The 12,925-nt window shown below is 40.1% G+C and overlaps 1 protein-coding gene across 3 annotated transcripts in view; it reads left to right on the forward strand.

Annotated features, from left to right (window-relative positions):
- Positions 1-12,925, forward strand: part of sema3e (semaphorin 3E) — a 273,165-nt gene that overhangs the window by 169,013 nt on the left and 91,227 nt on the right. For 2 of the 3 annotated variants that reach the window (XM_062981861.1, XM_016993947.2), the window contains exons 6-7: positions 1,072-1,200; positions 12,079-12,221. In XM_062981861.1, coding sequence (XP_062837931.1) covers positions 1,072-1,200; positions 12,079-12,221 — 272 coding nt within the window. The remainder of the gene's footprint in view (positions 1-1,071; positions 1,201-12,078; positions 12,222-12,925) is intronic. The other variant, XM_008111441.3, reaches the window with a different exon arrangement.

The raw sequence follows: 12,925 nt of genomic DNA on the forward strand, positions 1-12,925 counted from the left end.
GTTGGCCTGTATAAGGAGATAGGGTCTTTCAGATGTCCTGGATCCATGCCATCCTGGGTTTCAAAAGTCAAAAACAGCCCTTTGAATTCTGCCTTGTACAGACCAGTAGCAAACGTTTCTGTGGTTACTTGATTCCTGTTACCAGTCTAGATTAACACCCTGGCCACATGCAACAAACTATGTTTCCCAAAATTCTTCAACATACTACTGGAATTCCTGTTCCTTTGAATTGTCTGCATGTTTAGGGCAAGTTTTCTACTTGCATCATAAGTATGCACATTGTGCATCTGCACTTGGTTTGGTAAATGCACAGTGGCAGATAGGAATATGCTCCAAAGGGTCACCACTTCTGTACAGAGAATCATTGGTTGCCCTCTCAACACTTTGGAAGAACTGTATAAGTCCCTCAGTCTTAAGAAAGCTTGTTAAAGATCCAACTCACCCACTATATATTTTTTTTTCAAATTATTACCATCTGGCAAATGGAACAGGCTGACAAAGACAAGGACAAACAGACTGAGAGATAGCTTTCATCCTAGAGCTGTGATTATATTGAACTTCATGGTTTCACATTGATGTGGCATTTGGGGATATGCAGTGGTGGTTGGAGTGTGGAGGGATGGGTGTGTTGTTTTGTGATGTGTTCTGGAGAAAGCATTTAATTTTGTTGTGAAATAGTACAATGACAATAAAGTTATTCTATTGTAACCCTCTAGATAACCTCTAGGGTGTGGGGTGGTGGTGGTGGTAATTGCCGGTCATTGTGGAAAGGGAAATCTATGAACTAAGAAATACAACATATTATAGGAAATCTATGTTGAACTTTTTTTCTGACACAATAGCCTTCTATGTACATGGAGATTTTCTGAGGGCAGAAAATTTGCAGGAATGCCTTGTCTGCCATCTAAAGTGGTCACACTTCAGGAAAAGGTTTGCTACCTTTTTTACTGCTTATGTAAAGTGGGTCTTAATCATGCTAAACAGAGGTTTTCACATATTGTATTGGTGCTGAGGTATGTTACTTAAGCATGGCAATCCTATATGCTTATTCTCGATACATTTGGCCTACAGGTGGGGAGTTGTTTACCGGACTCTACAGTGACTACTGGGGAAGAGATGCAGCAATCTTCCGCACAATGGGCCGCATCGCGCACATCCGGACTGAACCAGATGATGACCGTCTGCTGAAAGGTACAAGGGGTCCGTAAGAAATCTTCATTAAAATGAAAAATAGTATTGTGTTTGTGCAGTTTGTTGTTCATAATTGTAATAGTAGGAGTAATAGTAAGAATAATAGGAATATGAATTTTATTTCTTTTCCACCACTCCTTGTGGCTCAAGGCAGGTTTTTTTCCCATGTCAGAAGCAACTTGAGAAACTGCAGGATACAACATACAAAAAAAATCATTATATAAAGCACACATATTAAAAGGTATTTCTACAAAATACATATATTAAAATACAGGGAACAATAAAAATCATAATCCTCTTCAGTTTGGGGATCATCCAGCAGGGTGTAATGGTTTGAGAGTTGGACTACAACTTTGGAGACCAGGATTCAAATTTGTGCTTGACCATGGAAACCCACTCGATAAATCTAGGCATGTGGCAATCTCTCAGCCCCAGAGAAAGGCAAAGTAAAGTCCTTTTGAATAAATCCTATGGTCATCCTTCAGGGTCACCATAAGCCAGAAATGACTTGAAGGCATATGATAATCACCACTTCAGATTATGGCAGCCCTATGAAGGAGATACCTTCAAGAGTCCAAACTGTCAACAACCTGGCTCAGTTCTTGAAAACTCTTGGCCAAGTCTTCTTTAACTGAATCACTCCACTTGAAGATGGTCTTCCTTTTTCCTGTTGCTTTCCATTTTGCCCAGCATTATTTTTTCTAATGAATCTTCTCATCTCGCAATATATCCAGTTTTGTCATTTTGGCTTCTAGGGACAATTTTGGTTTAATTTGTTGTTGGATCCACATTTCAAAAACAGTTGTTTTTCCAATCAGTTTTCTGCACAGTCTAACTGGCAATGACATAGAAATGAGAAATATTATGGCATTTATAATCATATCATTGGCATTTAGGGATGTATCTTTACACTTGAGGATCTTACCTACAACCTCATCAGATGGTGCTGAATTTGGCAGCATACTCCGGTTCCTCTCCAGTTTAGCCACGTAGCCTTCTGCCAGTTCCTATCCCATGATGTACAGCTACTTCTGGCAGGGTTCCGTGGCTAACCTAAAGTGGAACCGGCGTATGCCACCATGGCGACAATACGGGAAGCTTCCCATGTTGCATTAGCAACATTGAGGGGAAGCCAGGCAGCAGATTCTTCTCTCCATGGTATGGGGTTAAGTATAAGTCAGGCAATGCGGGGTGTGGGATGACGGGGTCCTGTATCCCCCCCCCCCACTGGGTGCCACAATCTCTGGCAGCCAAAGGGATAAAGTCATAGTTTCTTTGTACCCGCCTTTCCAGGTCGTAGTTTTCTTCTGATTTCTTTGACTGCTATTTTCATTTTGGTTAATGACTGCACCAGGGTATAGAAAATTTATGACAATTTCAATGTTGCTGTTGCCCACTTCATGTGTATCTGTTTTGCTAATTGTTTTGGGGTTATTATACACACACACACACACACACACACTTGCTTCTAACCCTCCTTTGGCACTTTCGTCTTTTATTTTCATCAGTAGTTATTCCAAGTCTTTGCTGATTTCTGTTAGTAATATGGTGTGGTCTAACATATCTTAAATGATGTGGTATTCTTTCTCTCCAGTTTTCACACCTCTATGCTCCATGACCAGCTGTGTTTTTTCATATGGTATTTCATAGTGTGTGTGTGTGTTCAGAGGGATCTCAAAAATTCCCTATTGAGAGTTCAGGTTTGATTAGCTTGTTTTTTGGCACTCCATCAGAGTTCTAGCTACAGATGAGGGCATTGCTTTCCCTGTGAAAGAATTGGACCCTTCTCAGTGAATTTCCAAATTTCCATCATTGCAGTAAGACAAAACTTCAGTCACGCATTTTGAAATATAGGTTAATCATCCCAAGAAAAGTTGAAGGCAGTGTTACTAGTGAAAGGCAAACATAGCAAATATAAGAGGTCTAGGGATAAATTGTACTAAGTGTCCCTCTTTTTGCAATGCTACAAATTCAAAGACTGCACAAAACTTTCATTTATTTGCATTCATTTTTATAACATTGTCCTCATGCACAAGTTAGCGTAAAGTTGCCATCAGGATTCCAACTATATTTGTCAAGAGTCAGATGCCAGTTAACAAACAAAACAGAGTTTATTCAGAAGATAAGCCAAAAGTAACATAAACACAGAGGGTATCCTTGAAACACTTCACTTATCAGTGTTTCAAGAGTAGTTCGGACAAAAATATAACTCAAAAACAAGCCAAGCTATTTTTCCACGCTGGCATTCAATAAAAACTAAAAGACGCTTCAATTCAGCTTTAGAGATCAAATTGAGTTGACTGCTAGAAAATATGCAAAATAAACAAAGACTTGAAACCTTCCAGAAGCTGCAAAGTATAACTGAAAGTACAAAAGCCTCTTTTGGCTCCAAACCATTTCTGAAACAGCCAGCCGGCTCTGCGGATTTAAAGGGACAGTTCCCAAAAGAAAAACACCAAACTGGTTTGAAAACAAAACAAACTAGAAGTGCAGTAAACTGCTTCCACGGTGCAGATAAAGCCGAGAGCTTCAAAGGGATGATGAATAGCCGTCGTCAGGAGAATCCAAGGTCAGGTCAGGAGGCAGCAGCAAATTCCGAAAGGCAAACCAGTAGTCAGAAGCCGGGAGTAGTCGTCAGTCAGAGGGCGAAGACAGAAGCCAGGTCAAATTCCAATCCAGAGTCCGAAGAGGGTGCAGTCATCCAAACCAGGTCCATGAAAAGGCACAAAGAGCCAAGCAACGATGGTATCAGCAGATCCGAATCACAGTCCAAGTCCAGTCTTCACGAAAGCACAGAGATCCCAATGGCGCCTCAGCAACACCTTGCCACACTCAAAGTGCAGTGGCCAAACATTCCCATTTTATTCCCCTTCCTCTTGGGTGACCAAACACTCACACCCAAACACCAGGTGTCCCAAATCTACTCAGAGTCCGAACTCCACACAGCTAGGGCTCGTGGATCAGGAGTGCCTAACAGTTCGTCGGAGTCCCAATCATCCTGCCCACACTTAGCCCCATGAACACTTAAAGAACCATCCTCCCTTCTCCAAGCATCCCAAGTGGGATCTGCTCCTGCAGAAACCCCAGGTTCAGCAGTATCCATAGGCCCCAAATCCCCAGACATCTCCAGTGGCTGTGCCCATTCAGTGCCCACTTCCCCAGCCACCACCTGTTCCTCAGCATCCATTTCCCCAAACTCCCCATCTGAATCTTCCTCAGAAGATCCCCCATTAAGCTCTCTAAGTCGCTTCCTGCGCAACTCCTCCAGTGAACCCTCATCACGAGGGTTTTTTCTTCCTCTTCGAATCCCATCACCATCAACCATAATCCCCGAAGGCGCAGTCACAACAATATTTGTGTCATGTCTTTATTTTGTTTTTTGTCTGTTGAAGAATGTTATGTGTTGTCCAGTGGTTGTCTTCTTTCTTTTTGGCTGATCATAGCATCTTTTCACATTCTTCCTTGCCTTGACAATAGCAATAACTAGATTAGGTATAATTCTTTATCTTTATTCTAATTTTTGAAATTAATTGATAGTTAGTGCTACCATCTGCCAAATGACTTTTTAAAAGTAAAGACAACGGAGCTGCTCAGTTTTATTAAAATGCTATTTCCACATTATATCTTGATCTCACTGTACATGGAAAGAATTCTTTAAGCAGCTTATTGCCAAACTCTCTAACCTATTTACAGGCTATTCACAGAACCCCGTGTCATCTTTTGCTTAGCATAAGTTTACATATACATCACTCAGTAGCAGGGACACTGGGAAGTAAGTGAATTTTGAAGATGCATATCAGGACACTAGCAAAAGTACCCAGTGTGCACTGGGGTGCAATGTGCATCAGTAAATGAGCACTTTGAAGGCTCTGCTACATAATAACATAACAGCAGCCCTTTAAGGGACATGAATGCAGATATGACAAACCTGGTCAGTTCAAATTCCCACATATGTAAGTCCATTTAAAGAAGCACAATTCCAATACAAGGTTCTAGTCATTACTGACCAGCCACAGAAATAACATCATGAGACCATACACAAGTATTGGGTTGAATAAAGACCACTTATGTTAACTATTAATCTATTTGTATTTTAAACTCCTGAAATGTGAAAATTTGGGGTACAAACAAAACATCTTCACCTCAAGGAGAATCTCAAAACTGGGTTATTCCCTGGTCAGCCTGTTATGGTAAGGCCAACCTGAGAAGAATGATTCCAAATCACATGATTTAAAGTCAGACTTTAAGCCTTAAGCCAACTCCAAGGAAAGTCTTTTTCCCATCCCTCATGATGTAAAGAGGCAGACCTAGAGCCATCCCCTTCACCAGATGACTCCCATAGGTGTTCACCAAAATCCTACTTTCTTTCCCCCACTACCTCCCAAGTGACTACCTGTTTAAGTCACCACCTCAAGCCAAACATCCAACTTCCAAATAAATATTGTAAGGTAGGCAAATCAAATCAAATCATTTATTTCGATCATAGACCAGCACAGGAAATAAAGGTCACAGTTTTGTACAAACTTGGTACATTTAGTACATTTTAGGTATAAAAATAGTTATAAAAATAGATACTGAAGCACAATAGGGGAGGTAAAAAGCAGAGGGGGAAACAGGGTAAAAACATGCAATACACAGGTCTATCAGCAAATTATAGAATCAAGTGAGATGATTACTGAATTCATAGTTAAGTTTTGGGGCTTGTCATCCCATGACATATTTTGTATGTAGGCAAATTAAAACAAACCATGATGGAACATTGTGTGTTTGATTAACACCAGTATTTCACATGACTCATCACCTTTTCACATAGTGTTAGATCAGGGGTCCTCAAACTTTGTAAGCAGAGGGCCGTTTCATGGTCCCCCAGACTGTTGGGGGATCAGACTATAATTTGAAAAAAATGAACGAATTCCTATGCACATTTCACATATCTTATTTGTAGTGCAGAAACAATGAAAGAACAATATAATATTCAAAATGAACAATTTCAACCAACATACATTTAGCAGTATTTCTGTGAGAAGTGTGGGCCTTCTTTTGGCTGATGAGATAGTTAGGTTATTTAAGATTGTTGTTGTGTGCCTTCAACTCATATCAGATTTAGGGCAACCCTAAGTCAGAATTTTAGGGTGGTACTGAAGAGGAATTGTATACACCTCTACCCAAAATATAAATTTTAGTATTTGGTTTATCATGATAAATTCAAACTGGTGCTTTCAAATAGTTCTGGGCTGGTAACAAAGGCAAGGAAACATTTTCAATGTGCACAACTTACTCTTAGCATAAACATCAAACCCCTACTCCCGGTGCCAAGTGAATATTGCTCAATGGCTCCCATTCTTGTTTAGCATAGAGCCACAGATGGCTGAATCAGCTCCATGCCAAGTTTCAGGTAAATATACATTAAAATAAATGAACCCCTGAGAATAAGGTTGGGAAAAAATGTTAGTTCTTTTCTCAATATATGAAAAAAATATTGATATAGAAGTTGGAGTTCCAGAAATATTTTCAAAGCTGATATTCTCCATATGTTCCAAGAAGATTCACACGCATGAAACTGTTTAAATATTACTTTTTTCTCCCTAGAGATTGTGGTTGTATAGCTTCGAGGTCCTATTCCTGTTTACCAGGAATGGCATATTGCCAATCCATATGTCTTTGTACTTTAGGCAAGACTTCGGGGAAACAGTGTCACTCAAACATCATAAAAGTGATGCACTAATGTTTTCTCAACTTTGCCTCACGCAAATCATTTTGCCAATTCATTATCATGTTTACTTTGGGCTAGGCTCGATTGAATTCAGATGGGAAGATGTTCTGATTAGACAGTCATGATACCAATCTTTCATTTCTTACGGTGAGCACTCTGTATTCATAGTTCTACATCTACATCAACCAACTATGCCTCAGAAATATTTGGGGGGGGGGGGGTCCAAAAAGTAAACCTTGATTTTACCATGTGCTCAGCACTACATTGAAATGTAAGCATATCCTGCTGCAGCACCTCACCATTTTACAGATCCTCAGGCTCTCTTTGGTGCTCATTTGAATGGCTTGCATTTTCTAAATGGAATGGCACTTTACTATGGCATTGTATATACTAGAAGTTGAGCATCCACGGATTTCAATATCCACATGAAGAAAGGTGGATTCCTGAAACCAAGCACCAGCAGATACCAAGAGTTCATTGTATTGAAAATATGTTAGGTTTTATGCAAGATGATATTATTTTTTTAAAAAGACATAGAAATGAAAAAAACTAACATTCAGTGACATTTATATTTCAGTTAAAACCTTTTGGGTGGGAGTTATTTAAGGACCTCATCACATGGATGAGGTCCAGCATTGTGATTTGCCAGCCTCTGTGGCACGCCAGATAGCAGCTGATGCTTCCCCATCACAAGTGGGAAAGCATCTATGTGTGGCTTAATCCTGTGGTAGCCTTGTTGTTCCTAATGGAAGATGGGGAGGCTACCGTACTGGTGCCACAGCATCCTGTCATGCTGTCCTCCCAGTTCACCCATGAAGCCCCACCAGCAGTGTGGGGCTCCATGGGTGAACTGGGGCAGAAGCATCCTAGGGTGCCTTTTTTCCCACATGTGATGAGGTTGTAACACTGCACTTCTTTAAGAAAGGAAGTTGCTGAAGGAACAATTGCACTACCTGTTATTTGTGTATATTTTTGTGTATATCCATTATCATGGTGGCTACTACAAAGAGAACCACCTGAAACCTAACCCTGCCAAGACACAAGTGTGTGCGTTCCACCTACGTAACCGTGAAGCCAACAGGAAACTGAAAGTTACTTGGGAAGGCCAAGAGCTCGAACACTGTTTCCATTCTAAATATCTTTGTGTCACCTTAGACCGAACACTAACATATAGCAAACACTGCATGAACACCAAGCACAAAGTAGCTGCACGCAATAACATCCTGCGGAAACTGACTGGCAGTGCATGGGATGCAGACCCACAAGTAATAAGAACATCAGTCCTGGCCTTGTCTTTCTCAACTGCAGAGTACACCAGTCCTGTTTGGCACAAGTCTGCCCATGCGAAGCAGGTGGACATAGCACTGAACGAAACATGTAGAATAATCACAGGATGCCTTAAACCTACACCTGTTGATAAACTCTATAAGCTAGCTGGCATTGCCCCTCCTGACATGCGACGGGAAGTTGCTGCTAACTGTGAGAGAAATAAGGTTGAACATTATGAAAGCCACCCACTGCATGACTATCAGCCTCCTGCTACCAGACTCAAATCAAGGAAGGGCTTCATGAGAACCACCACTCCTCTTGATGTTCCCCCAGCAACAGCAAGTGTGTCCCTCTGGGCAGCTAAACCAGGCAATTCCAACTGGATGGCCCCCCTTGAGGGTCCTCCTCTAGGGGCAAACCAAGAATAGGCAATTTGGAAGTCCCTAAACAGACTCAGAAGCGGAGTGGGCAGATCAAAAGACAACCTGGTAAGATGGCACTACCTGGAGGAATCTTCCACCTTGTGTGACTGTGGAGCTGAACAAACAACTCCTCATATGTATGCTTGCCCACAATGCCCTGCCTCATGCACGGAGGAGGAGTTGTTTAAAGCTACGGACAATGCGATTGCCGTTGTCCGTTTTTGGTCCAAAACTATTTAGCTGTTTGTGATTCCTTTATTTTATCACTTATTTATTATGCAATGCTTTTGACACGAAATAAAAAAATCATGGTGGCTGTCAAGCAGGCAGCCATTGCAATGTCCTCCCAAATTAAGAAAGCAAATCAAAAAGTATTTTTGAGGAAGAGCAATGGTAAACACCTCAGTCCTCTGTCCCTGGAAGAATTTTGAAATTTTAGATGGATGAAATAGCCAAGAAAGTATCCGTTCAATGTGGTACAACTCCAAGTTAAGATTACAGTGAGACTTTAATATCCAGTAAAGTTGTGGACATATTCAATTGGATTGGAATTGATTTAGAAAATCTGGTGATTCTGTTGCTAAATCCCTAAAAACAGGAAGGTGGAGGGAAGCCAGAAGGCCGGCTGGAACAAATCAACAGTAGTGGATCTTTTGGCTACTGTAGACGATGGGGTTAAATGAAATCTATCTGAAGCAGAGGCCTGCCATGGGGGCTCCTGGAGATTATGGGATTTGTACCTGAGGCAGTGTGTCTTTTCTTCCCTCAGCAGTGTCCTTCGTTTCTTCTAGAAAACTTTCCTAGGCCCCTCCACCAGAGAGGGCCCTGCTGGGAACTAGCTTTCTCAGAAGCACTTGCGTGGGGTGGGCATTGAAAATGTTCCCCATTCAACCAATGGGTGAAAGTCCGAATAAAAACAGCAACCTCCTCCCATTTTGGCAATTTCCTAGTAAGCAGAATGAGGGGTTAGCTAAAAATGGGACCATAAATGGCATGCTTTATGCTGAACTGCACAGCCCTAATATCCACTGGAGTTTGGTTCCTAGATCCTCCATGGATACTAAAATCTATGGATGTTCATGCCTCATTAAGTACAATGGGTAAATTGGTGTACCTTATGTAAATCAAAGTTTGATTTTTAAATTTATTTTTAAAAAGATATTTTCAAATGTGGATGAACAACTCTGTGGAAGACTCAACTGTATTGTTCTTCCCAGATGAATCCAGATACCTTTTTAAAAAATGAGACAGCACAATTATGGGTCCCTTCTACACTGCTATATAAAATTCAGATTATCTGCTTTGAACTGAATTAAATGGCAGTGTAAACTCATATAATCCAGTTCAAAGCAGATAATGTGAATTATCTACTTTGATAACCTGGATTATATGACCGTTTAGAAGGGATCATAGAAAGCAGGTTCTCCCTAATCTGTGACCCAGTATCTGCAGCCAAATTTAATTGGAGTTGAGGAGATGTACATAAAGCATCTCTCGAGTGTTGCCCTAAATCCAGAGAATCTCATTATTGGATTACCTATTCACTACTGAGGTCCACAAAACACTCAATCAGAGACAGCACAAGTACAGCTTGCTTTCCTGTCTATAACATGAATGCCATATTATAGTTAGCACACAACATTATCACCCATTCTAAAATTATCTCCCTTTTGCAGGAGCCAATCTTATCTCATCACAACAACTTAAGCTTGCTTTGATCTATTTATTTATTTATTTATTTATTGGTCTTTAGATTTATTTGCTGCATTTCTGCATTTTTTAATATTTTTTTGGCTAGTTTTTAAATTTTATTAGTTTGTGCCATGTTATTGTTAGCCACCTTGAGTCCCTATTTGGAGAAAGGATGGATAGAAATAAAGTAAATGAATAAATATGTACATAAATAATTGGTTGTGATGTCAATTTTTAAGTCTGCTGGTGTGTTTTATTATTTGACATAATGTACTGCATGCCAGTTTTGGACTGTGTATCGGGTCTTTTCTGCATCGAAGGGTAGAAACTGAAGGAGCTCCTCCTTGAGGCTTTTGCTCCAGTTTCCCCTCCTACATTCTTCACATTCTATATTCTGAGTCTTTTTTTTTCTTTCCTTTACTCATGATTCACAAATAGGTGAGAACCAAACTGTAACCAGACAGAAAAATGCTATGGTATTTAGGTTCAGAACTATTGAACACTAGTAATGTAATATATAGTACACTGTAATGTAATGGAAAAGTTAATCGGCTCCTAGTTTTAGTCCCAACTTTAAAGGAGCCAAATGATAACAGGGGGCTCTTCCACACAGCCATATAACCCAGAATATCAAGGTAGATAATCCACACTATCTGCTTTGAACTGGAACATCTGAGTCCACACTGCCATATAATCCAGTTCAGTGTGAATTTTATACAGCTGGGTGGAAGGGGCCAGAGTGAACTGAACAAAATTCTCAGCCATGTGCCCTGGCAAAATCCAGTATGTACAACTGTTTCCAAGGCAGAGGTGATCAGGAGTTGCATCCCTAATTCATAATCATTAACATCTATATATATATAAATGAGTGATGGCATCACGGCGACCAATAAAACAACAAAACTACAGGCCCCCCAACCTCAAAATTTGACAACACAATCCATCATCCATGCCTCTAGGTTGATACAACAAAAGAAAAGAAAAATAAAGTCCTAATTAGAGGTAAAGGAATAATTGTTTTTATCCAATTGCTGCCAGTTAGAGGACTAATCTCTGCCCACTTGGTCTCCTAGCAACCAACTCAGCCCAGGGGACAGGCAGACTTAGGCCTCTCTTAGGCCTCTTCCACAGATTATCTAATTTGCACTGGATTATATGGCAGTGTAGGCTCAAGGCCTTTCCTCACAGCTATATAACCCATTTATAATGGACAATGTCAGGGGAAAACCTTTACCCTTTACCTTAACTACCACCAATTCCTCAATAGTTTATTTCCCATACTACCAGACTTCGCCACAGCAACGCGTGGCCGGGCACAGCTAGTGCTTAAATATATACGTTTTAAGATAGCTAAGCAAAATCCTCTGCCTAAATCCTTGAATTGGCCAAAATTTTAAAATTCTTAAACCAATGTTTTAAATGAAATTGGCTGAAATGAAAAAAAAATCATCATAAAACAAACAACACAAAAGTTTTATTTCCCTACCAAGATATTTCCCATTCTGGAGAAATGCTGAGTTCGGTAACTTGTTTTATTAAACTGTATCTTCTATTTTCTCTTAGCATTCACTGATTAGAGCTAAGCGGACTAGTAATGCAAAATGTCTGGACAGACCCCAGTTGAATATCTTGACCCAGCCAATGACAATGTCTTACCTGGGCCATTCTACAGTCTCAAAACTAAAAATCAAACAAATTAATGGCATGCATGCATTTGCTTGAATGTGCAAAGTTTCTGAAATCAATTGGATCTCTTTCTCTTCTTTTTCTTTCATTCTTTCTTTCCTAAAGAACCTAAATTTGTGAGCTCCTTTCTAATTCCTGACAATGAAGACCAGGAAGATAACAAGGTCTACTTCTTCTTCACTGAGAAAGCATTAGAGGCAGAGACAGGAGCTCATGCCATCTATTCCAGAGTGGGAAGAGTGTGTGCAGTAAGCAAAACACTTTTTTATTTAATTTTTTTTTACTTCCAGTGTGCTTATTTGTTTTTTCTTCTTTACGTTTTGGAAAATGCTAGAAAGTGAAACAACAGAAAAAATCCTAACATAGTAAATCCCCAGGTCATCATGCTGGGTGATAACTGGAGGCACCCACCTAATCCTGGTTCTGGCATATATTAGATATGGGCTGTAGAGCAAATTCTGTATATTGAAGGGCATCAAATAAAACTTGAGATGAAATATGCATGTAACCACAAGGGGAGGGTATTGCTCTGCTGCTTATCTGAGCCCCTTTTCAAGAACCCTTATATAGTGCCATATAAAATTCAATTTACAGTAGAGTCTCACTAATCCAAGCTAAACGGGCCGGCAGAAGCTTGGATAAGCGAATATCTTGGATTATAAGGACTGATCAAGGAAAAGCCTATTAAACATCAAATTAGGTTATGATTTTACAAATTAAGCACCAAAACTTCATGTTATACAACAAATTTGACAGAAAAAGTAGTTCAATACGCAGTAATGTTATGTTGTAATTACTGTATTTACGAATTTCGCACCAAAATATCATGATATATTGGAAACATTGACTACAAAAATGGCTTGGATTATCCAGAGGCTTGGATAAGCGAGGCTTGGATTAGTGAGACTCTACTGTATCTGCTTTGAACTGTATTATATGACAGTGTAGACTC

This window comes from Anolis carolinensis, chromosome 5 (genome assembly GCF_035594765.1).
Source record: "Anolis carolinensis isolate JA03-04 chromosome 5, rAnoCar3.1.pri, whole genome shotgun sequence".
In the NCBI taxonomy this organism is placed as follows: Eukaryota; Metazoa; Chordata; class Lepidosauria; order Squamata; family Dactyloidae; genus Anolis; species Anolis carolinensis.